The 26,571-nt window shown below is 41.3% G+C and overlaps 1 protein-coding gene across 2 annotated transcripts in view; it reads right to left on the bottom strand.

Annotated features, from left to right (window-relative positions):
* Positions 1-26,571, bottom strand: part of LOC131932088 (calcitonin gene-related peptide type 1 receptor) — an 89,967-nt gene that overhangs the window by 28,946 nt on the left and 34,450 nt on the right. For both annotated transcript variants that reach the window (XM_059288974.1, XM_059288981.1), the window contains exons 3-8: positions 17,752-17,861; positions 14,466-14,721; positions 11,061-11,252; positions 8,306-8,415; positions 4,359-4,450; positions 2,541-2,694 (exon numbers count right to left, since the gene is read on the bottom strand). In XM_059288974.1, the coding sequence (XP_059144957.1) occupies positions 2,541-2,694; positions 4,359-4,450; positions 8,306-8,415; positions 11,061-11,252; positions 14,466-14,721; positions 17,752-17,802 (855 nt within the window). In that variant the 5' untranslated portion in view covers positions 17,803-17,861. The remainder of the gene's footprint in view (positions 1-2,540; positions 2,695-4,358; positions 4,451-8,305; positions 8,416-11,060; positions 11,253-14,465; positions 14,722-17,751; positions 17,862-26,571) is intronic.

Genomic DNA, 26,571 nt, shown 5'->3' with positions numbered 1-26,571 from the left:
TATTCACTAACCACATTTCTCATCCATCGCCCCCCACTAAATATGGCCCATTATATATATATATATATATATATATATATATATATATATATATATATATATATATATATATATATATATATATATATGTGGGGGGGGGGGCATATATATATATATATATAATGTAAAGTTAAACTATGTATGTATGTAGCGAACCGCGGATTCCTAAGGAATATAAGAAAATAAAATACTTCATCGTCATAGTGTTATATATCTAAGTGCTCATCGTCTAAATTCATGATTTTAAAAGTTAATATTGAAGGTGTTGTAAAACAATTTTCATTTTCTAAACTTATAATAGTGATAATTGTCGTCATGACCATAAAACAAAATTTAAGAACATGTATCACCTTTCACAAAAATTCCAATTGTGTCTGAAATTATTTACATTTACTTCTTTAGCTCTCATTACGTCCCTTTATAAATTAGAAAAACACAATTACTTCCCTTTGTAAAATATCACAATTTGGGGGGGGGGGGGATTTTTACTTTTTATTACTTTGTTTGGTGCTAGGTAAAAAAAATAATTACATAATTAGCGTTGAGCAAGTGCAATGTGGTAAGTATTTTAAATACTGTCTTTTATTTATTTTAAAAGTGAACGTACTGTCTACTAATTATTATTTTTAATAAAAAAAACAGTTGACGTAAAAAAGACATCTTTATTCGGGAACGGGAATTCCCGCAGCTTATTATTTATGTATATTTTTTTGCGCACGAAGGGGAATTCGTTTTTGTTTGTCTTTTTTTTTTACCTCACGATAGTGCGTACTTTTTTAAGCAGATTTTTTAACAATACATTTAGCAGTGTAAAGTTTTACTACGTTCTCGATTGTAAAGGCAAGATCGAAGAAACAGTTTCTTTTAATATGCTTATAAGAGCGCATAAGACTAAGAATAAGTTGGGGTACTATAGTCGTTTACTAAGTTGAATGAAGCGTTATTGTTTGCGTTTAGGCTTGCGGTTGTGTTTCTTTTTGTATTTGTGTTTCCTTTTTTGTTTACGTTTGTGGGTTTTTTTTGGGGGGTTTTGGTTTGTGGATGGGTTTGTGTTCGGCGTTTGTAATTGTTTTCGTTTGGTTTTTTGTTAGTGTTTGTGTTTGTGGTTTTTTTTCCGTTTGTGGTTCGGTTTGTGTATGCATTTTTTGTCTGTTTTTGTTTGTGTTTGTATTTGTGTTTGTGTGTGTGTTATATTTGCGTTTTTTTGTGTTTTGTTTTGATTGGTTGTGGTTAGGGTTTATTCTAAAAGTAATATATTTCCTAAACCCAAATAATGTCGGGTACCTATATGCTGATTACTGAACATACAAGTCATGGTCCTTTACAGATAGGATTTCAGAAATCGGAGTTTTTAAAAGACAAGAAACGTATTTTTGAATGTGGGGTCTGGTTATTTTGTGATGATAAGTGACAGACGTGATGTCATTTATGGATGACCCCCGAAACCAAGTTATCTAATGATAACGGGTAGTCTAGTATGTATAAATAAATAAATAAATAAATAAATAAATATATATATATATATATATATATATAAATATATATATATATATATATATATATATATATATATAGAGAGAGAGAGAGAGAGAGAGAGAGAGAGAGAGAGAGAGAGAGAGAGAGAGATAACCATCACCATTTTCATGTTTGAATAAATATACATCTGTGTCGGCCCCAGGCTAGAATATTCCAGTGACTGTCGAAGATAAATGTTCAGGTTGAGGTCATCTCACAAAATGATTATCTCAATCCGTTTGGAAGAGATGGGATTATATTTCTATTGATATATCACTCGACGCTGCACATGGCCGTGCGCTGGCCCTAGCCCGCGTAAATAAACAGAAATGATCGTCCGTCGTCATTAGCAGACGACCAGTTCTGGCGGGAAGTCTGGAAGCAAGCCGCCAAGTATGCCGAGGCTGGGAGAATCAAAGAGCTAAATTTAGCGGCGATTGAATTCCCGGACGCGAGTGTGGTTGCGTTGTGCCAACATAAACATTTCTAGTTGTTTGACCTGCTGGGAGGGGGGGGGGGGGAGGGGCAGCTTGCTATCAGGCGAAAGAGGTTTCTCCTGCCTGCTGGGAGGGGGGGGGGGGAGGGGCAGCTTGCTATCAGGCGAAAGAGGTTTCTCCTGCCTGCTGGGAGGGGGGGGGGGAGGGGCAGCTTGCTATCAGGCGAAAGAGGTTTCTCCTGCCTGCTGGGAGGGGGGGAGGGGCAGCTTGCTATCAGGCGAAAGAGGTTTCTCCTGCCTGCTGGGAGGGGGGGGGGGAGGGGCAGCTTGCTATCAGGCGAAAGAGGTTTCTCCTGCCTGCTGGGAGGGGGGGGCAGCTTGCTATCAGGCGAAAGAGGTTTCTCCTGCACCAAACCCGCCTACCCGTACGTCGGATATCAAATATTCAGATTCCGACAGACATAATTCAACGTAACCGGTAGTCGGAAGACGGCTTTAGAATGCCGGCTTTGGAATGCCGGCTTTAGAATGCCGGCAGTTGTGTACTCACCCCGTTCTGGAAGATGACCGAAGCACTAGAGTCTGACGTCATCAGCCGGTCGTGGGCCACGAATACGTCCCACAAGATGGCCACGAGACCGTGAAGGAGAAGCGCGCCAAAGAAGTTAATGTGCAGACGAATCCGATGTTGCCTTCTTAAAGACCTGCAATAATGCGAGACGTTATAAGAGAGATATTGCATCCTTTCTTCTATGTACCAATATCTAATCCATATCTAACAATCACCTACCCACCCACCTATCCCACCCACCTATCCGCCCACCTATCCACCAACCTATCCACCCACCTACCCACCCACCTACCCACCCACCTACCCACCCACCTACCCATCCACCTACAAACCCATCTATCCCACCCACCTATCCCATCCAACTATCCCATCCACCTATCCCACCCACCTACAAACCCACCTATCCCACCCACCTACCCACTCACCTACCCACCCACCTACCCACCCACTTATACCACCGACCTACCCACCCACCTATCCCACCCACCTACAAACCCACCTACCCACCCACCTACCCACCCACCCACCCACCTATCCCACCCAACTACCCACCCACCTATCCCACCCAACTACCCACCCACCTATCACATCCAACTATCCCACCCACCTACAAACCCATCTATCCCACCCACCCACCCACCTATCCTCCCACCTACCCACCAACCAATCCCACCCACCTACCCACCCACCCGTCTATACCACTCACCTACCCACCCACCTACCCACCCAACTACCCACCCACCTATCCCACCCGCCTACCTACCCACCTACTCAGCCACCTACCCACCCACACACCTATCCCACCCACCTACCCACCCACCTATCCCACCAACGTACCCACCCACCTACCCACCTACCTATCCCACCCACCTACCCACCCACCTATCCCACCAACGTACCCACCCACCTACTCACCTACAAACCCATCTATTCCACCCATCTATTCCACCCACCTATCCCACCCACCTACCCACCCACCTATTCCATCCACCTATCCCATCCAACTATCCCATCAACCTATCCCACCCACCTACAAACCCACCTATCCCACCCACCTACCCACCCACCTATCCCATCCAAATATCCCATCCACTTACCCACCCATCTATCCCACCCACCTATCCCACCCACCTACAAACCCATCTATCCCACCCACCTACCCACCCACCTATCCCACCCACCTATCCCACCCACCTACCCACCCACCTATCCCACCCACCTACCCACCCACCTATCCCACCCACCTACCCACCCACCTATCCCACCCACCTACCCACCCACCTATCCCACCCACCTACCCACCCACCTACCCACGAACCTATCCCACCAACGTATCCACCCACCTACCCACCTACAAACCCACCTATCCCACCCACCTACCCACCCACCTATCCCATCCAAATATCCCATCCACTTACCCACCCACCTATCCCACCCACCTATCCCACCCACCTATCCCATCCAACTATCCCATCCACCTATCCCACCCACCTACAAACCCACCTATCCCACCCACCTACCCACCCACCTATCCCATCCAAATATCCCATCCACTTACCCACCCACCTATCCCACCCACCTAACCACCCACCTACAAACCCACCTATCCCACCCACCTATCCCATCCAACTATCTCATCCACCTACCCACCCACCTATCACACCCACCCACCCACCTACAAACCTACCTATCCCACCCACCTATCCCACCCACCTATCCCAGTCAACTATCCCACCCACCTACCCACCCACCTATCCCACCCACCTACCCACCCACACACGCCCACACACCCCTCACCTGTAGAGCAGAAAGATGCCGATGGCAGGCACAAGGAGTCCAATACTGGCGATGTTACACGATAAAGCCAAATACAGGGAGACCATACGACTCTAAAACAAAAAAAAGTTGAGCCCAAAATTAAAATTATTCTTGTCTTTGCTTCAAAAACAATTAGGTATCGAATTTCAATACCACACGTGATCTCATTGGTTACCTCATTGGTTACGTCATTGGTTACCTCTTGGTTATCTCATTGGTTACCTCATTAGTTACGTCATTGGTTACCTCATAATTAATGAATTAATCAACAATCCTGTAGGAAGACGTTTGGCAGTAGACGCCATAGACATGAGGTTGGACCTGAGGTTGGACCTGAGGTTGGACCTGAGGTTGGACCTGAGGTTGGACCTGAGGTTGGAGGTTGGACCTGAGGTTGGACCTGAGGTTGGACCTGAGGTTGGACCTGAGGTTGGACCTGAGGTTGGACCTGAGGTTGGACCTGGGGTTGGAGGTTGGATCTGAGGTTGGACCTGAGGTTGGACCTGAGGTTGGACCTGGGGTTGGACCTGGGGTTGGACCTGAGGTTGGACCTGAGGTTGGACCTGAGGTTGGACCTGGGGTTGGAGGTTGGATCTGAGGTTGGACCTGAGGTTGGACCTGAGGTTGGACCTGGGGTTGGACCTGGGGTTGGACCTGAGGTTGGACCTGGGGTTGGACCTGAGGTTGGACCTGAGGTTGGCATCTGAGGTTGGACCTGAGGTTGGACCTGGGGTTGGACCTGGGGTTGGACCTGAGGTTGGACCTGAGGTTGGACCTGAGGTTGGACCTGGGGTTGGAGGTTGGATCTGAGGTTGGACCTGAGGTTGGACCTGAGGTTGGACCTGGGGTTGGACCTGGGGTTGGACCTGAGGTTGGACCTGGGGTTGGACCTGAGGTTGGACCTGAGGTTGGACCTGAGGTTGGACCTGGGGTTGGACCTGAGGTTGGACCTGAGGTTGGACCTGAGGTTGGACCTGAGGTTGGACCTGAGGTTGGACCTGAGGTTGGACCTGGACCTGAGGTTGGACCTGAGGTTTGACCTGGGGTTGGACCTGAGGTTGGACCTGAGGTTGGACCTGGGGTTGGAGGTTGGACCTGAGGTTGGACCTGGGGTTGGACCTCAGGTTGGACCTGGGGTTGGAGGTTGGACCTGAGGTTGGACCTGAGGTTGGACCTGGGGTTGGACCTGAGGTTGGACCTGAGGTTGGACCTGAGGTTGGACCTGAGGTTGGACCTGGGGTTGGACCTGAGGTTGGACCTGAGGTTGGACCTGGGGTTGGACCTGGGGTTGGAGGTTGGACCTGAGGTTGGCATCTGAGGTTGGACCTGGGGTTGGACCTGAGGTTGGACCTGATGTTGGACCTGAGGTTGGACCTGAGGTTGGACCTGAGGTTGGACCTGAGGTTGGACCTGAGGTTGGACCTGAGGTTGGACCTGAGGTTGGACCTGAGGTTGGACCTGAGGTTGGACCTGGGGTTGGAGGTTGGACCTGAGGTTGGACCTGAGGTTGGACCTGAGGTTGGACCTGAGGTTGGACCTGAGGTTGGACCTGAGGTTGGACCTGGGGTTGGACCTGAGGTTGGACCTGAGGTTGGACCTGGGGTTGGAGGTTGGACCTGAGGTTGGACCTGAGGTTGGACCTGAGGTTGGACCTGAGGTTGGACCTGAGGTTGGACCTGAGGTTGGAGGTTGGTCCTGAGGTTGGACCTGAGGTTGGACCTGAGGTTGGACCTGAGGTTGGACCTGAGGTTGGACCTGAGGTTGGACCTGAGGTTGGACCTGAGGTTGGACCTGAGGTTGGACCTGAGGTTGGACCTGAGGTTGGACCTGAGGTTGGACCTGAGGTTGGACCTGAGGTTGGACCTGGGGTTGGACCTGAGGTTGGACCTGAGGTTGGACCTGAGGTTGGACCTGAGGTTGGACCTGGGGTTGGAGGTTGGACCTGAGGTTGGACCTGGGGTTGGAGGTTGGACCTGAGGTTGGACCTGAGGTTGGACCTGAGGTTGGAGGTTGGACCTGATGTTGGAACTGAGGTTGGACCTGAGGTTGGACCTGGGGTTGGAGGTTGGACCTGAGGTTGGACCTGAGGTTGGACCTGAGGTTGGACCTGAGGTTGGAGGTTGGACCTGAGGTTGGAGGTTGGACCTGAGGTTGGACCTGAGGCTAACCGGGGCCGTCTGTCGGTCAACACCACTCGCTACGTCACGTGCCTGATGTATAATGCTCGCAAATTTGTCTCAGGGGAACTAGCGGCCAACTTAAATCAACCCACCCCCCCCCCATTCCAGCTCATTCCATTATTTCATAGAGTGAAGCCAGAAATTGTTGTCAAGATTTATTGCCTCTAACCCTAATCTCTACTTAAAACTAATTTTAACATTTTAATTCTAACCCTCTAATCCTAAAATCCCCTTAACTCTATCCTCTAAGATCTTAACTCTAACCCTCTAATCCTAAAATCTCTGCGACGATCAACTTGGGGATGGGGAGAACGAGACCACCGCACCGCCCCCCCCCCCCCCCCCACTTCATCTATCAAATCTTGACAACCTAATTATTTTCACTGGAAAATATCAAATACACGCCCCTAGCGATCATAGTGTCAGGTTAGTGGAAAAATTAGAATAAGGTTAGTGGGAGAGTCAGGTTAGTGGGAGAGTCAGTTTATTGAGAGTCAGGTTAGTGGGAGAGTCAGGTTAGTGGGAGAGTCAGTTTAGTGGGAGAGTCAAGTTATTGGGAGATTCAGATTAGTGAGAGTCAGACCGCTAACAATCCTGGAATTCTAAGAAACATCGGGATGTCACTCCCACCCACCCCCTACGCCAATGCTATCAGGGTTCTCCGCACTAAGGTCGTCATTTACCCCCCCCCCCCCCTCCCTCAAGTATTTGCACAAGTTTCTCTGGCACCGACAGACAGACGAGAACATGTTTCCGGTCTGCGGATAACCTTCAGGAATGTTCCGGTCAAAGTTCACTTGCTGGTAGTCCGGAAAATTCTTGAACTAAGTTGTATAGAAGAGATCAACTCTTCGATTTATCATTGTCTAAATTCAATTTGTTCTATTCATCGTCGCTGTTCTGTTTGAAGTTATCTTGAAGCAGCTAAAACACGTTCCAGCTCATTCGATTCTTATTGCGTTTGTTCCCATTTCAATTATTTACAAGAGGCAATTCGATTTTTTAAAACAATTATGGGAATCAATGCTAATAGGAAAGCTTAAAAAAGATAATTATAATTGAAATAAGGATTGATACAAAATTAAAACTAGAAGGCTATAAATATTTACTCGCCAATCTCTTCTTTGGGAGAACATCAGTGAGGGTTTAACTTGTACCGTGCGTGTGGTTGTTTTATGGGTTGTAAAAAGTGTGTGTTGTTTTATGGGTTGTAAAAAGTGTGGGTTGTTTTATGGGTTGTAAAAAGTGTGGGCTGTTTTATGGGTTGTAAAAAGTGTGGGTTGTTTTATGGGTCATATAGTGTGGGCTGTTCTAGTGGTTGTATAAAATGTGACATGACATGACATGACGCACTTAAGTTCAGGAAAGTTTGTAAACCATAAGATTAAACCGACAAATCCAAATGAATAAAAAAAGTTGTCTACAATAGAGTTTGCCGTCTACGTCCAGAATATGCAAATCTTGCCGTCGTCTGGTGTGGGGGATGATCCAAGAGTTCCAGAAAATCTGATCGCTTGTTTAGATTGCAGCTCATTTAAAGGAAACCTTTCCCGTTGGATCCAGAAACTCGTTGGGTGCGTTCAAGAAGATTGAAAAAATAATATTTGGATAGGACTCGTTGACGGACTGCTGGCCTCTTGAACAGTGGCCCAAACTCGTTCTGGGCCAGTTGGCCATCCACTGGAACATGTGTACTCAAGTAGTCTAGAGATTTGGTGTGTAGTCATTACAGAAGTGTGTACTCACGTGTTTGTCTAGACATTTGGTGTAGTCTGACCACTCGTAGCTCTGGTCCCAACTGTTATTCCCTACAACCAGCCATGTGCCGTTCTCTGTACACGTTTTCTCAGCGTAGCCTGGAGAGTTAAAGCACAACGTGTGGATACGTTATGCTATTATACATCCAAGCAGGGTTGGTTAATCTTCTTTTTATTGTATATATATATATATATATATATATATATATATATATATATATATATATATATATATATATATATATATATATATATGTGTGTGTGTGTATGTGTGTGTCTTTTAGTATTCAGACAACTCCATTTATAATAAAAATGTAATTAATTTACAATTTTACTTATTACAAGCTTTTATTTAACTTGCTTCCTCTGTCGTCAGTCTGTCTGTCTAGATGGAAATGCTGGAGTGAAAATTCGGACATTTCTACTTGACCGATACGATTCACATTTGGCACGTGAGTCAAGACATGAAGACAATGCAATCTGAAATTAAATTTGACTTAATTGGATGCCTAATTAACTTTTTATGAATTAATTAAAATTTGGACCGAATCAATAGGCATGTCTGTCCAACCACACCACACGCGTCATCACGTTCAATAGCTGCGCCATCACCTTCAGTAGGCGCGCGGTATCACGTTCAGTAGGCGCGCAATGGTTTTTAGTCATGTAACTCTATCTATATATATAATTCTCTTCTGGGAGCCGTTACAAAACAAGCTGCAAGCGCCTCCTTGCAGTCCCCTCTCTTTCTCTCTATCACTATCACTACTACCCCCACCCCCACATTGTCTGGTGAGCTGTGTTCACTCTAAATGTTAACAAATCGTAGAGCCGGGTTTCTATTTTCAGTGGCAGCATTGGTACTGTCGAATTCACAAATTATGAATTACTGAAAAGTAGAAAATAAAACAACTAAATAGCGGCGTATGATACGCTGCGGGTCGGCTCGTTGTAAATAAAACATGTAAAGTACTGAAAAAAAATTTCATAAAAAACGTTTTAATAACAAGCTTTTATGTAATAATGCACTAAAAAGTAGAAAATTATAGACTACTATTTAAATAACTATAAAGAAAAGCGTGGGTCAATTTAGTATCTATTGGATACCTTTACTAATGTTAAGGAAGACACTAACGCTTTTCTTTATAGTTATTTAAATAGTAGTCTATAATTTATTTTCTACTTTTTAGTGCATTATTACATAAAAGCTTGTTATTAAAACGTTATTTATGAAATTTTTTATAGTTTCTTTTTGATTGATACCATGTAGGCCTATTTCGTATTTTATATTTTTGTAAGTATATATATATATATATATATATATATATATATATATATATATATATATATATATATATATATATATATATATATATATATATATAAAGCTAAGTGGTCGGATACCGGAAAGGACACTTCCAGGACACTGCGAGCGCTTCAAATTTGGCAGGCTCCGAAATTACTGGCTAAATTTTGATATCCCCACTTGAATATTTATTCATTATGTTACTGGATAAATTTTGATATCCCCAATTGAATATTTATTCATTATGTTACTGGCTAAATTTTGATATCCCCAATTGAATATTTATTCATTATGTTACTGGATAAATTTGATACCCACACTTGAATATTTATTTCAATTCTTTTTTTTTTTTTGCCTTTAGAAGACTAGATTATACGTCCTACTTTGATCAAATCTTTTTAAGTTTAATGTTCCAACTATTGGCTTGATTATCCTCATTAGTTGTCTTAATTATATCGATTCCTATCGCCCGAAGATCTCTAATTGAATGACCTTAGAAAAACGACTGATCTTCATCCACTGATGGTAATATTTCAGTCTTCCGTCAAAAACTGTTTGATATGATCCGAGGCTAAATTGTTGCCCACTTATACATATTTAATTTTCATTAAATTGCAGCCTCAAAAATAAAATTGTCATCAAACTTTTGATGTTCTCTCTAAAACTTCACTTGACTCATGACTACTACAAAGTCACGTTGGCCTTACTTTAGCTGATAGCAACACTTCATATGTCAATCGCAAATGGCTCTAATACATTTACCATTAGATTATCGAGAAAAATTTCATAGCTAATAAGCCCTAAACCATAAAAAAGGATAAAAGAATAATTTAATCTGGAACAAATTTATAATTCAAATTTTAAAAAATAGCCGGATAGGTTGCTATAAAAATTTCTTGAAAAAATCTCACAAATTAGAATAAAAACCTACAAAAAAGCAACCATTTCAATCAGTTTAATCAACGTGAGGCTCAGATTTTTCTGGTATAGCCCTCTGGCTAGAGGGGGAAATAGCGTTAAATTGAGTTAGGTGGGAAAATGTCGTTATAATGGGCTAGGTGGGAAAATGTCGTTATTATGGGCTAGGTGGGAAAATGTCGTTATAATGGGCTAGGTGGGAAAATGTCGTTATAATGGGCTAGGTGGGAAAATGTGGTTATAATGGGATAGGTGGGAAAATGTCGTTATAATGGGTTAGGTGGGAAAATGTCGTTATAATGGGCTAGGTGGGAAAATGTCGTTATAATGGGTTAGGTGGGAAAATGTTGTTATAATGGGCTAGGTGGGAAAATGTCGTTATAATGAGCTAGGTGGGAAAATGTCGTTATAATGGGCTAGGTGGGAAAATGTCGTTATAATGGGCTAGGTGGGAAAATGTCGTTATAATGGGCTAGGTGGGAAAGGATATGAGCAGACCAGACCAGGGCAACTGACTCACGTGAAGTTATTGAGTACTTGAGGAAGCCGGGACAGCTGATGTAAGCCGTAGAGCCGGCCCATGTGTCGTCCCAGCAGCCGTAGCCATCCCAGGTCCTGGGGCAGGTCCCCTCAGGTCGTGGGGGTGAGTCCAGGTGTCGCTGGCAGCAAGAGGACGCTTCCTGACAACATTTCTTCCAGCTCAGGCAGTTGTCTGAAGACACAAGTTGTGCCAGTCAATATCTTCGATAGAATTGTTTGAAACTCGATTGTTTATACTTAGCTAACCGATGGCATGAGAAGTAATCTATTGGCGTTGACAGTTTTGTCCCACTTCGGTTACCAAGACAAGATTGCAATGCACCTGCCGTCCTACACACAAGATCACAACCCACCTGCCGTCCTACACACAAGATCACAACCCACCTGCCGTAGTTGTCCTTCACACAAGATCACAACCCACCTGCCGTAGTTGTCCTACACACAAGATCACAACCCACCTGCCATCCTACACACAAGATCACAACCCACCTGCCATCCTACACACAAGATCACAACCCACCTGCCGTCCTACACACACGATCACAACCCACCTGCCGTAGTTGTCCTACACACAAGATCACAACCCACCTGCCGTCCTACACACAAGATCACAACCCACCTGCCGTAGTTGTCCTATACACAAATCACAACCCACCTGCCGTAGTTGTCCTACACACAAGATCACAACCCACCTGCCGTAGTTGTCCTACACACAAGATCACAACCCACCTGCCGTCCTACACACAAGATTACAACCCACCTGCCGTAGTTGTCCTACACACAAGATCACAACACACCTGCCGTAGTTGTCCTACACACAAGATCACAACCCACCTGCCGTAGTTGTCCTACACACAAGATCACAACCCACCTACCGTAGTTGTCCTACACACAAGATCACAACCCACCTGCCGTAGTTGTCCTACACACAAGATCACAACCCACCTGCCCTCCAACACACAAGATTACAACCCACCTGCCGTCCTACACACAATATCACAACCCACCTGCCGTAGTTGTCCTACACACAAGATCACAACCCACCTGCCGTAGTTGTCCTACACACAAGATCACAACCCACCTGCCGTAGTTGTCCTACACACAATATCACAACCCACTTGCCGTAGTTGTCCTACACACAAGATTACAACCCACCTGCCGTCCTACACACAAGATCACAACCCAACTGCCGTAGTTGTCCTACACACAAGATCACAACCCCCCTGCCATAGTTGTCCTACACACAAGATCACAACACACCTGCCGTAGTTGTCCTACACACAAGATCACAACCCACCTGCCGTAGTTGTCCTACACACAAGATCACAACCCACCTGCCGTCCTACACACAAGATCACAACCCACCTGCCGTAGTTGTCCTACACACAAGATCACAACCCACCTGCCGTAGTTGTCCTACACACAATATCACAACCCACCTGCCGTAGTTGTCCTACACACAAGATCACAACCCACCTGCAATCCTACACACAAGATCACAACCCACCTGCCATCCTACACACAAGATCACAACCCACCTGCCTTCCTACACACAAGATCACAACCCACCTGCCGTAGTTGTCCTACACACAAGATCACAACCCACCTGCCGTAGTTGTCCTACACACAAGATCACAACCCACCTGCCGTAGTTGTCCTACACACAAGATCACAACCCACCTGTCGTCCTACACACAAGATCACAACCCACCTGCCGTAGTTGTCCTACACACAAGATCACAACCCACCCGCCGTCCTACACACACGATCACAACCCACCTGCCGTAGTTGTCCTACACACAAGATCACAACCCACCTGCCGTCCTACACACAAGATCACAACCCACCTGCCGTCCTACACACAAGATCACAACCCACCTGCCGTAGTTGTCCTACACACAAGATCACAACCCACCTGCCGTAGTTGTCCTACACACAAGATCACAACCCACCTGCCGTAGTTGTCCTACACACAAGATCACAACACACCTGCCGTAGTTGTCCTACACACAAGATCACAACCCACCTGCCGTCCTACACACAAGATCACAACCCACCTGCCGTAGTTGTCCTACACACAAGATCACAACCCACCTGCCGTAGTTGTCCTACACACAAGATCACAACACACCTGCCGTAGTTGTCCTACACACAAGATCACAACCCACCTGCCGTAGTTGTCCTACACACAAGATCACAACCCACCTGCCGTAGTTGTCCTACACACAAGATCACAACCCACCTGCCGTAGTTGTCCTACACACAAGATCACAACCCACCTGCCGTCCTACACCCAAGATCACAACCCACCTGCCGTAGTTGTCCTACACACAAGATCACAACCCACCTGCCGTCCTACACACACGGTCACAACCAACCTGCCGTAGTTGTCCTACACACAAGATCACAACCCACCTGCCGTCCTACACACAAGATCACAACCCACCTGCCGTAGTTGTCCTACACACAAGATCACAACCCACCTGCCGTAGTTGTCCTACACACAAGATCACAACCCACCTGCCGTAGTTGTCCTACACACAAGATCACAACCCACCTGCCGTAGTTGTCCTACACACAAGATCACAACCCACCTGCCGTCCTACACCCAAGATCACAACCCACCTGCCGTAGTTGTCCTACACACAAGATCACAACCCACCTGCCGTCCTACACACACGGTCACAACCAACCTGCCGTAGTTGTCCTACACACAAGATCACAACCCACCTGCCGTCCTACACACAAGATCACAACCCACCTGCCGTCCTACACACAAGATCACAACCCACCTGCCGTAGTTGTCCTACACACAAGATCACAACCCACCTGCCGTAGTTGTCCTACACACAAGATCACAACCCACCTGCCGTAGTTGTCCTACACACAAGATCACAACCCACCTGCCGTAGTTGTCCTACACACAAGATCACAACACACCTGCCGTAGTTGTCCTACACACAAGATCACAACCCACCTGCCGTAGTTGTCCTACACGCAAGATCACAACCCACCTGTCGTCCTACACACAAGATCACAACCCACCTGCCGTAGTTGTCCTACACACAAGATCACAACCCACCTGCCGTAGTTGTCCTACACACAAGATCACAACCCACCTGTCGTCCTACACACAAGATCACAACCCACCTGCCGTAGTTGTCCTACACACAAGATCACAACCCACCTGCCGTCCTACACACAAGATCACAACCCACCTGCCGTCCTACACACAATATCACAACCCACCTGCCGTAGTTGTCCTACACACAAAATCACAACCCACCTGCCGTAGTTGTCCTACACACAAGATCACAACCCACCTGCCGTCCTACACACAAGATCACAACCCACCTGCCGTCCTACACACAAGATCACAACCCACCTGCCGTAGTTGTTCTACACACAAGATCAGCCTGCGTGTCGTTGGCGGCGTTTGGGATGAGAATGTCATATTTTTTAAAGGCCGTCTGGTTTGTTCCGAGCACCACAAGTATGGGCTGGGTTGGGTGGATTCTGACACTGCGGGACTGAGTGATGTAAAAGTAACACTTTGCGCAGGCGTGAAGATTAAATACTTCCTGTGTGAAATTCCCAAACTTACTCCGACAGAAGTTCTTTTGCGCAAAGGTTTCAAAAACCTGCAGAAAACAATTAACAGTTTTAAAAAAAATTAAGTTTGTTGGGGAAAAGTCACAGTAAAAAAGCTACAGAAAAAAAATCAAAAGGAAATAAGGTCAAAAATGTGTATTTTCATGGAATTTATTATGTGTGTAGGATGCTATATTTATGTTAATATTTATGACACTTTTAAGTTTGAAGTAGGCCTATGTAAGTCTAAATTCTGTTAAACGCATAACATTTAATATAATAAAATATAATGTAATAGAATCTTCAGTTGCTGTCCTGAACACGCGACTACAATAGTTCAACCATCTTTACTGTCCAAATTTATTGCGCTTGATAAAGCTTAGGATCAAGGTAAATAACGACACGGTACAGCAGCTGTCATTGGCGCAATCATCTACCATAAACAATATTGACCGTCAAGGCCAATCGAGGAAAGGCCTACTGCAAAAAAAAAATGAAGCAAAACAGAACCATATGCCTACATTTCTTTTATAATTAATTTTACTAGCGGGTATTTATATAAAACTTTATTTACTGACTTAAATTATGAATGAAATTTGTTTTTAAACATTGTCTTATTACATTGCCTTTGACACACTTAAAGCATATTTCGTAGGACATTTAGTTTCGTTAATTTGGAGATTATATAAGGATGTGTAGAGTATTTGAGGATGTAAGGTATGCAAGATTATTCTGAGTGTATAACTATGTTGAGGGTATATGAGGTTATGGAGTGTATATAATGATGTGGTGAGTATTTAAGGATTTAAGACTGTGGGTTTCGGGGGTCATCCGAAAATGATATCACGTCTGTCACTTATCATCACAAAATAACCAAACCCCACATTCAAAAAGACGTTTTTTATCTTTTAAAAATACAGATTTCGGTTGAGCATAGGTCTAGCCACACTATCCCTTCATATAATGACGTCACAGGTGACCTTCTCAACTCTACTTCACCTGCCCAGTGTCCCGCCAAGTCTCAGACAACATGTTTTTATCGTTTATAAAACGATTCCGACCGAGCATGTCTCTGACCACACTATCCCTTCATATGCTTAGGACAAAGAAACAGATGAACTCTACTTCACCAGCTCTGTATCCCGCCAAGTTCAGATAGGCAACTTTATCTTACACATCTAAAAAAATGAAAAAAAAAATTGACGTGATGTGTCTAGAACCCGTGCCACCCGCATGAAAGCCTATGGCACTAACAACTTAGCTATTTAGACTCCTGACATTACTAATGATTTTTATGATATAGCTTAATACTTTGAGTCTCCTTGTGCAACTTGATTTACGCGCATAGGCCCTATCTATATCTAAATCTAAGTCTAGTAACATTCAAATTAAATTTTATCTTAAAATAGCCAATACCATAGCTAACCAAACAAAGATTTATATAAAATAATGAAGGTCTGAAATAGATTCTAGATTTAGAATTTACATAAAGTCTAGATCTAGAATTTACGCTAAGTCTAGTGACCTAGTTCTAGATTTAGATCTAGATTCATAGCTTTTTCTTCAGCTGATCTGTAGATCTAGAGAAATTTATTGTAAAACTAAATGAAAAAGGCAGTTGAAAATTTATACAAGTGTTGGAACGTAATAAATGCAGCAAACGAACGTATTGTTAAAGCTATAGCCGACAGAAAATTAGCTTTAGAACGCGTTAAACATTGGAATGGGAACACTATCTTCTTCGATAGAAGCCGCCATTGTTGATGTAAAAAGTAAACAAATCATGTGACGTCACTATTCAGTCAAAGTAAAGACACTTTTTGAAACTTTTAAAATTAATGTGGTTAATCTACCAATGAATAAATACATTAATTAACGTCTTTAAATAAATTTGTGATTAAAAGTCTGTCTGAAAACAAACATTGTTCTCTACCTACATACTATTTTACAGCTCTACACATAGTGCAGATTCTATCCAGTAGCCAATCAAACAAACAAACAAATAAATATTCAAACTTGAGTTTTAGTAGTATTTAGATAAGATGTGCGCCACTGTCTTCTATCTATTCCACCTCTGTCTTCTGCCCTCTGTCTTACTGTGCCGCCACTGCCTTCTATCTATTCCACCTCTCTTCTGCCTTCTGTCTTACTGTGCCGCCACTGCCTTCTATTTATTCCACCTCTGTCTTCTGCCCTCTGTCTTACTGTGCCGCCCATGATAAATTAGCACTGTTAGTATTTGTCCCCTTAGATCTGATGCAGACTACGGCTTCATCAATCTAAGGCCAGAAAAGTTTTAATTAACTTCCCTGACGTGTCCAGCTTCACGAGTATTTGCCCTTGTCTCACGGAAGATTTTTTTCCCCTCCCTCCCAGAATTCCAAGTTTGGACGTGTCGAAAATTTGTTTCTATTTTAGGAGATCTCCAACTTCTGACAGGTGAGCAAAAAACACGAGAAGCGCGGCAATATTGCCAGGCTTGCCGCGCGGCAATACTGCCAGGCTTGCCGCGCGGCAATATTGCCAGGCTCACCTCGCACAAAGCCAGCTATTGTTGCCTACCAAATGTTTGTGAAACCTACAAGCAGGTGACCTACAAATTTGCAAGCAGGGGTCCCATAATTTTTATGTAGGGGACACAAAATTTACAATCAGGAGACCCAGAAATTTGTAAGAAGGGAACCATAAATTTGCAAATAGGGGTCTATTTATTTGCAGACAGAGCGCCAACAAATTAGCAAGCAGGGAACCCAGAAATTTGCAAATAACTTAAACAAATGTGGTAAATGCAGTAGCAGAGCATCTGGGTACAGAAAGAAACACTAAAATAATTTCACTTAGAAAGTGACAGGTAAACATCTACCTATATCAGGGTGTGACAGGTAAACATCTACCTATATCAGGAAGTGACAGGTAAACATCTACCTATATCAGGGTGTGACAGGTAAACATCTACCTATATCAGGGTGTGACAGGTAAACATCTACCTATATCAGGGTGTGACAGGTAAACATCTACCTATATCAGGGTGTGACAGGTAAACATCTACCTATATCAGGATGTGACAGGAAGACACATACCTGTAACAGGAAAAGGCAGGTAAAGATGGAGCACATCCCAAGACGTCCCATGGTAGACTGTCAGCGATTCACACATTTTCTATTCTCATCAGCAGTGTCGCGACGTCAAACTGGAGAATAGAGCAATTGTAACGATTCACATCGACATCACAATTTAAGATCACATATCATCCATTCATATTTCGCTTTAAACCAGACCACATTAACTTTTATTTTCACGTGAAATGTTTATTTTTAATATCAATTTGCTCAACACTACTAAGAAATAATTGATTTTATTTTGTCGTGACAACAGCATGATATCATTATTTTGTCGTGTATTATTTTCGTTGTTTTTTTCCTCGGTGGTGTAGTGGGCCACTGGTCCGGCACAAAAACACAGTCCAATGTTTGCATGCAGGTTGGACTACCCAAAATTAGAGAAGCTTTGTTTATTACATGTTTCTATTATCAAAGTTTATTTTACTTAATCTGGTGGGTGCTGTGTTTGTAGAATGATAATAGTAATAATATAATCGTTGTAAAATGTGTATTTATAAGATGCTTTTAGGTGCTCGTATATGACAGCTTTTATCTTTTTTTCTGCTTTTGTACAACTTGACAGGGGCTACAGATGATATCATAATGTTGTGACCCTAGTTTAGCAATTGTCAGCTATCTTCTAATTTACTTTGAAGTAGATAATAGCATCAGGGTTGTAACGAAGTGCACAAATATCTGTCGCATTGAATTCTAGATATGTCTGACTGGTCTGTTGAGAGACGCTGATTTGTATGGTAGGAGTGGTGTGTTGAGAGAGGCTGGTCTCTGATGAGACTTTTGAGAGAGGCTAGTCTGTTGCGAGAGGCTGGCCTGTTGTATGGTAAAACCGTTCTGTAGAGAGAGGCTGGCCTGTTGTATGGTAAGACTGTTCTGTAGAGAGAGGCTGGCCTGTTGTATGGTAAGACTGTTCTGTAGAGAGAGGCTGATCTGTTGCTGGTATATTGAAATTTATAACTGATCTTTAGTTTGTTAAGTCTGACTGGAATATTTTTGTGAGTAATAAAATGACATTATCTTGTTACTTGGCACCTTGAGATTGTCAACTAAATTTAAACAAACTTTTCCCTCTTCTTTATGGTAGCATCGGTAAATACAACTTTTTATCATGTGATTAAATAATTTCAAGTTAGATCGGAAATCTAAACATGTAATACACATCAATGTTTCAAGTTAATTGCTAAGCTCATACCATTAAAGCATGCTTATTATTTATTGAACTGAATAGCCATCTCAATTTTGGCAACTAAAATCAAAATTAATCATAAAAGAATTTACTAAAGACAACTCACCATGTCGTTTAACACGTACGCCAAACATTTTGTGACCTAACGTATAAAAATTTCTTACCACGTAGCTAAACCCTCAATCTAAAGCTAGTAGTGAATTAAAAATAATTAAATTTATAGCACAAGCTTGTGGAAATATAATTCGAATAATATTGTTTTGATTGATCTCTAAATTTACATTCTAGAATGAAGTTCAAGTTTCAAAGCATTGTGTTAGCCTAATAAAAATGTACACAAATCAGTTTGGTTCTCGAAAATATAACTGGAAATAGACAATATTAAACGAATACTCTTTGTTTATTATTCTTAAACATGATAATCTATCTATATATATATAATTCTCTTCTGGGAGACGCTAGAAAACAAGCTGTAAACGCGCTCCCTACCATCCCCACCCCTACATGGTCTTAGTGAGCTGTGGTTCGCGCTATGTTTACCTTCGTGGAGTCGGGTTTAGTGACGGCTATTAGGGGCAGATAATTTAGTTTGAAACGATTTTAAACGTTGAGGGGGGGGGGGGGGGGGGGAAGGAAAGGGGGGGTTATGGTCCTTAACGAGCTACTTATAGTGTTTTAAAGAAATATTTTCAGTGTCAGCGTTGGTACTGTCGAATTCACAAATTATGAATTACTGAAAAGTAGAAAAAACAACTAAATAGCGGCATATGTTATGCCGAGGGCCGACTCGTATGTAATAGAGTAGATGAACATAATAAATCAAATATCCTTACTGTGATGACGCTGGTTTAGCTTAAAAGTCAAGTAGATGGTAGAAACAGACTATAGCTTAGTCAGTTAAACAGACCAATAGAAATACAGGAGCTGACCGGTCGGTGAACGGAAAAAAAAACACAGAAGAAAAGTCAGTTTTTGCTAGGAAAAAAAGTCACAGAAAAAAAAGTCACAATGGAAAAATAATATCGGAAAAAAGTCACAGAAATAAAATCACAGAAAAAAAGTCACAAAAATCTTTTTAGAAAAATTTTAGAAAATATTAAAAACTATTTTGATCTATTTGTTAAAATTTGGTATGCTTATTGTTGTGAGTTGTATTTTTTGATAGCATAAATTATTTATAAACGTTAAAAGCAGTATGGTTTATAACAATTGTAAGTAAAATACTCTAAGATAATTTACACAACAATCTCAACTTTTGTTACGCATTTAGCTAAATACGCGGTAGAAAAGTTAATTATAAAAGAAATTTAGGCACATCATTGTGTTTTGCATATGTTTTGCCCTAGGCTATTCTCTGGTCGGCCTCTCCTCAGTAGGCATTGTCCGAACACGTTTTGTGTCATTTACAGCCTTTGAACCTTGTCAGCTTTCTGTTTTGATCCTAAGTTTTGTTATGTAATGCGCGTTATAAATGTGGGCAGTAAAGGTGGTTGAACTAAGCATAAATATTGTTGCGGTGAGTTGAGGGCAGCAAGTCAGATGAACGTACCATTTCACGGTAATTTAATGTTGGTATTAAAAAAAAAAGATGAAAACCGCGGACTTTGGAGCTTTCTATAAAATGCTATTAATATTATGTTTTACATAATTACAATTTACATATTTCATACTAAATATTTTTAGATGAATTATAAAAATTACTATGTGTATTCAAGCTACACACATTACATTATATTTAATTAATCCTAAGTAATTAGCAATTTCTGAATATTTAATACATAAAAGTATTAACAAATTCCATGCAAATATATATTTGTGACTTTTTTCCTGTGACTTTTTTTTTTGCTGTGACTTTTTTTCCTGTGACTTTTTTCCTACAATCGACCGGTCACGTGGGGGGGTCAGCTGACCGCTGGAGCGTGGGGAGAGGGTACGATGATAGGTAGAGCAAGAGAACTGTCGGAGATTTGTAGAGCTAGGGAACAGTTAGATAGAAGTAGTAGACAGTAGTGTTAGAAGACGGTATATAGTATACACTAGTTAGGTAGAAGTAGAACAATTGATTTGAGTAAATGAAGAATATATCTTGAATTGGACTTGTGTGTAGTGATTTTACAAAACTATACAAGGCCGGGCCACCACCCCCACCCTCACACTTACCCATAAAAACTTGACTGCCGCCATGTAAAATCGTGTGATTGCAGCGTGCGACTGCGTTTCCGATAAAAAGTGTACTGACAATAAAGCGATATTCGTTTTGCGCCGAGATTTTTAGCGCTTGAAATAATAGGCGGTTTGTTTAATTGATTATATCTCGATAGTCATTCTACAGATTTCTATAATATTTTCAGGCATTATGTGAAATCATACTAGTTTTTGATTTACGATAAAAAAAACTGAATTTTTTTTTTGGGACAGACGGCTTGTGACAGTGACGATCGATATTATATATATATATATATATATATATATATATATATATATATATATATATATATATATATATATATATAATAGTTGTATGTCACAGCTTCGCTATGGTGTAAAATACATTCAAACATAACATACAAAAAATAGCTAAACGACATGTAGGTCGACAACACAAAACAATTTTTGAAACAAAATAAAATAAAACAATAAAATATACACACATTACAACCAAAAACAATAAGCGCAATACAATCTGTTTTGTAATCTTTGTAAAAAAAGAATTTTACATAATAGAATATTACTTAAGACAAGCAAACTACAGTAACAAGGTGCTTTTAAAATTTCAAGAAAACTAAATCTAATAGGTGGAACATTCTGAATAATATGACATTCCTCTTCAAACTAAATTATTGGTCCTGCATTTCTGATCCCTTCATCTTTAATTAGCTACAGCTTTTGTATTCGATAAAGAGTATTTTTTTAACATAATAATAAAGTATGGATTAAATCACTGTATTGATTACACAACTCTTTACTGGTAATTCCAAAAACAATATTCACAGAGGTTTACCTGTTTCAAACGTTATGATTCTGATCAGTGGCGTAGCTAGGATTTTCGGGCCCCTATGCGAAAATTATCAGTGGGCCCCCTTCGTCAGCCTTCAGGCTACAATAAAGTTAAACGAAGAAATAAACTGCTACTTAAGATGGAGGATTTTAAATAATATTAATATTTTTAGGCCTATTTTTTATACGTCCTGATTGTGTATTTATACTATATTATTATGTAGTTTTGTAAAAATGTTACAGTCTTTCAGTTAATTTTTTTTAAGTAAACAAATAGAGGAGCGTCTTAAGGCGGGGTCAGAGGTGCGGTCCGCATTGGATGACAACATTTAGGCGTGACACCATGACAAAACATTGTACAATTTACTGTCAAACTAAGTTGTATTCAGCTAAAATAATAAAGATTGGTGAGAGAGGGGTGACACCCCACCAAAAATGAAAAATTGTTGGCGACGATGGGGTGACACGTAGGGTAACACCCGACTTTGTGACGCAACTAACCAAATACAATCTTTTTTTATTGCTAATGATTTATTTAGATCTGTGGGCTTTTTCATGCTTTTAATTTGTAAAATGATTAATAAATTCATTGAGCTGCATCCGTATGTTCGATTCTTAATCTTAGGATGGACAAGCTACTGACCCAATGGGCATATCTACAAATAATTAGATTTAGAATTCCATCATAGACATCAAAATCTCCTACCCGATCAACATAGAATGTTACAGAATGCTTATACTAACTAGCGTACCTGTCCGCATTGCTGCGATCTAGTCCCACATACCAGGTAACAAAACAATTTGTAAGGTTTCATCGACGCGTTACCAATTGTTTATGTTTAGTCGCGTGACCTTGTTTTTAAAACTGAGATAGGTTTAGTTAAAATGTAAACAACAAAGCTATTTTTTCTGATCTTTGTTACGGGGGCGCGGGTTGGTCCACACTATTGCTCAGACGCCATTGGGGGTTCTGTATGAATGCATTGAGTGTACGTTAATCATCTTTTAGTCGTCGAATGTAAAGGCCCACCCTGTCCCTATTGTAGAATACTCGTGTGTTTGGTGTCGAAAGCCGTCCTGATGCAGTTTGACCGCTGAATCAAGATTCTACAGGACGCCCAATTAACGCATTTCATGCATTCAGGTATCTGCTGGGTAACTCGGGCGCCCAGCCTTTACTACTGCTGATGCCCTGGAGGACACCCCTTGTTTGATTTAGTAATCGATTTTAGTATCCCGACGTATCCCTTACGTATGGCGCTCATTAAAACGAGCATAAGCGCCGTAGTGCTCATGGGGGAGCCTGTGGCCGAGGTGCCGGCTACTATTTGACCACTGAATCAAGAAGTAACTCTTACTCGCTGCGCCAGACACCCAATAAACAGACCCCAGGTGCAAAGATAGCTGCTGGGAAATTCTGAGTTGCAAACTGTGCCGCCGTACTGCCGGGGCGACGCCCTCAGAAATAAAATACAAATTTAATGGCAGAAACCTTCACAAAAGTCTTTCTTTCGGGCACCTTTTCAGGAAAAATGTCTAGGAAAAAACACTTCCTTTGGAATAATCTCAACGACTTCCCAAAGTTTCTTGGCGATTGGATGAAAATCAAAAACTGATAGTGTCAGTAGCGCCATATTGTTTAAAGATTAATTAGATCAACAAATGAAAAGTCATTAAGGTAAAGAAAAACTCTGAGACTCAGCAGGTTGTGGAAACACTGTCCATGGTTGTTTTTTAAATGTCTCAGTTGTTATCATGGGTGTTTAGTAAGATGGAATTTCATGGAGGGCAGACAGTTGGGAGAGAGATGCAGGTCTGTGGGATGGGGTAGGGAATTTCCCAGTCAGTTGAGGTTTGTAGCGATGCATGGTGATGGATGCCGATCTTACAAAATAGTCGAAGTTCAAGTTTATTTTATGACTAATTCTCTCAATGGCTTGCACAACAATGCCTAAACGCCTGTAATGATATTAGTAAGGATGGGCCCTGTACAACCCCCCACCCCCACTGAATCACACTACTTGTAAAGTAAGAAAGGACAGGGGGCCTTTTTGGAACTTTTCATTATATCTACAACAGAAAAGAAACTGATTTTTTTTCTTTTTCTTTTTGAAATTATTTATATTTAACAAATATTAAAATTTCAGTTGTAAAAGCTTTACTTTTTTTAAAAGGGAAAAGGGTCCCCAAAGTGCCGTGGGCCCCTATGCCTTGCTTACGCTAGCTTTACGGTAGCTACGCCACTGATTCTGATTGCAAAATAAATAACTATAATTATTCTTTATTTGAAGTTTGCTTTTTCATATTTGGGGTCAGTTTTACTTTTATCCACAATGTTTTCATATTGTTTTAACTAAATTTACCCGAGGTATTTAAATATTTATGTTCGTTGAAGACAGATTATGTACGTGCTGATCGACTCATACTAACGTTCTTGAAGTTCTGTAGAAATGTGTTTGATTTTCTGTACATTTATTCTGCTTCCTCCCGCCTCAATATAATTGCATACTTTTTAACACAATCCATCTAAAACATATTCATCTGTACAAGATGACTATTGAAAATGTTCTAGTATTGACATATCATAGATAAGCAAAATCGTTTTCTATGAGGCACACTTTAGGTAAGCAATTACCCAACGTTTCTAGACTGATCTTACACACAATGTTAATAGGCCTCGCGTATAAAAGATGGATGGCTGAAATGAGCCGACAACTAAAGCAAAGACTACACGTGTGAATTATGATCCATCTGTAGGTGGCTGACGGTCTATACCCAGCAGGAATAGCACAAACAGCAGATGGACGGACACTAAAGTGGACAGACCTTTTAAAAAAAAGCGCCTCGCATTTGCTTGGCACTGAGCTAGGCGCCGATAAGTAAGTCAAGAAGTAGGCTGTACATATATTTGTGATAAGTAAGTCAAGAAGTAGGCTGTACATATACTTGTGATAAGTAAGTCAAGAAGTAGGCTGTACATATACTTGTGATAAGTAAGTCAAGAAGTAGGCTGTACATACACTTGTGATAAGAAAGCCAAGAAGTAAGCTGTACATATACTTGTGATAAGTAAGTCAAGAAGTAGGCTGTAATGGATTGAAACACAGACGACAGAAACCATGCTGTTTGTATATAGACTTTATTCAGCCTCAGCCACCATGATGGAAACAGGAAGAGGAAGTGACGAGACATAAACATATATATATACAAGGGACATCACTCAAGATAACATTATAAATATAATACTAATACAAGAAAAGTGAGTTCCCTTAACTTCACAATTCTCAATATATTACATCCCTTTACCCTTAGTAAACAACAACACATCTCTCAATAGAACAAATGATAGTATCCTAAAATCACCTTTTATATTGAACATGAACATTACATGATTTAAATCATTTGGTAGATTACATCCTTACAAACAATGCACAATATGCCACAACATAATTAAGATACAAAACAATGATGTCAAAGTCCTTTTGACCTTTAAAATCATAGGTCTAACTTATCTGGGACTTTGATTGTCCTGCTTGACCTTCTCAGTGGCTTTTGATTTGGTGACTCAAGATTCTGACCATCTGGATTCTCTATCTCAGGAAATCTAGGATCTAAATCATTAATTCCAGAATTTACATTTTCTGACTCTAGAGTACTTGGTTCACTCATATCAACAGAACTTGGCTGTGGAACAAACTGAGTTGGTGTGAACTGTTCAGATTTGGTGGGATTGACAGATTCACACTTATTATCTGCACAAGTTATTTTTAACTGGTCTGCATGTCTACGGACAATAAGTCCATCATTTGTTTTTACTTTATAAGACACAGGTCCTGTACATTGAACAATTTGACCTGGTATCCATTTTTCCTTTCTCCCATAATTTCTTAGATACACATTATCATTAACTCCAAATTCTCTTTCAATGGATGTCTTGTCATGATTTAATGGAACTATTTTTGAATTGGCATCTGGAAGTATTATGCTGTTATTCAGATCCTTGACTGACATAGATTTCTTTGATTGATCAATTTTCTCAGGTAATCTGATAGTGCCTTTTTTTGTAACCAAACATACTGTTTAAAAGTAATATCCTGGACCATATCACTTTGCAACTGTGATCCAGTATTTGAAGTGGGTGTATTAAATGGCAAAAATCTTTTTTTCTTTTGATGTTACCCTTTTAGTTTCTGTAAGTGCTAATGATGTTAGCAAAGTTGTTTGATGATCACATTCCTTCTTATTTAATGTATTCTCTTTTAAAGCATTTGAAATTGCCATATCACCATAATCATTTATTAAGTTACAAATACTTTGTTTAGGTAACTCCGACTGATAATGGACTGCATCTTCTCCATCTTTTATATTATCTTCACAAAGGTTTTTATTTCTTATTTTATATGGCCTTAAGTCATCATTCACAGACTCTTCAGGCCAACCATTCTTACAGTACTCATATACTTTTATTAAGCACTCATCTTTTTGTGTTTCTCTTTTAACATCATTCACATTTATATTGGAGTTATCCATGATAGTGAAAAGAACAAATACATCTTCTGGTACATAACTAAGGCTTTGGTTTTTTAAAGGTAATCGAC

The sequence above is a fragment of the Physella acuta genome, unplaced genomic scaffold (genome assembly GCF_028476545.2).
Source record: "Physella acuta isolate Inbredline_101_S28 unplaced genomic scaffold, ASM2847654v3 ptg000105l, whole genome shotgun sequence".
Lineage (NCBI taxonomy): Eukaryota > Metazoa > Mollusca > Gastropoda > Physidae > Physella > Physella acuta.
This window is presented reverse-complemented; position numbering and strand designations above follow the sequence as displayed.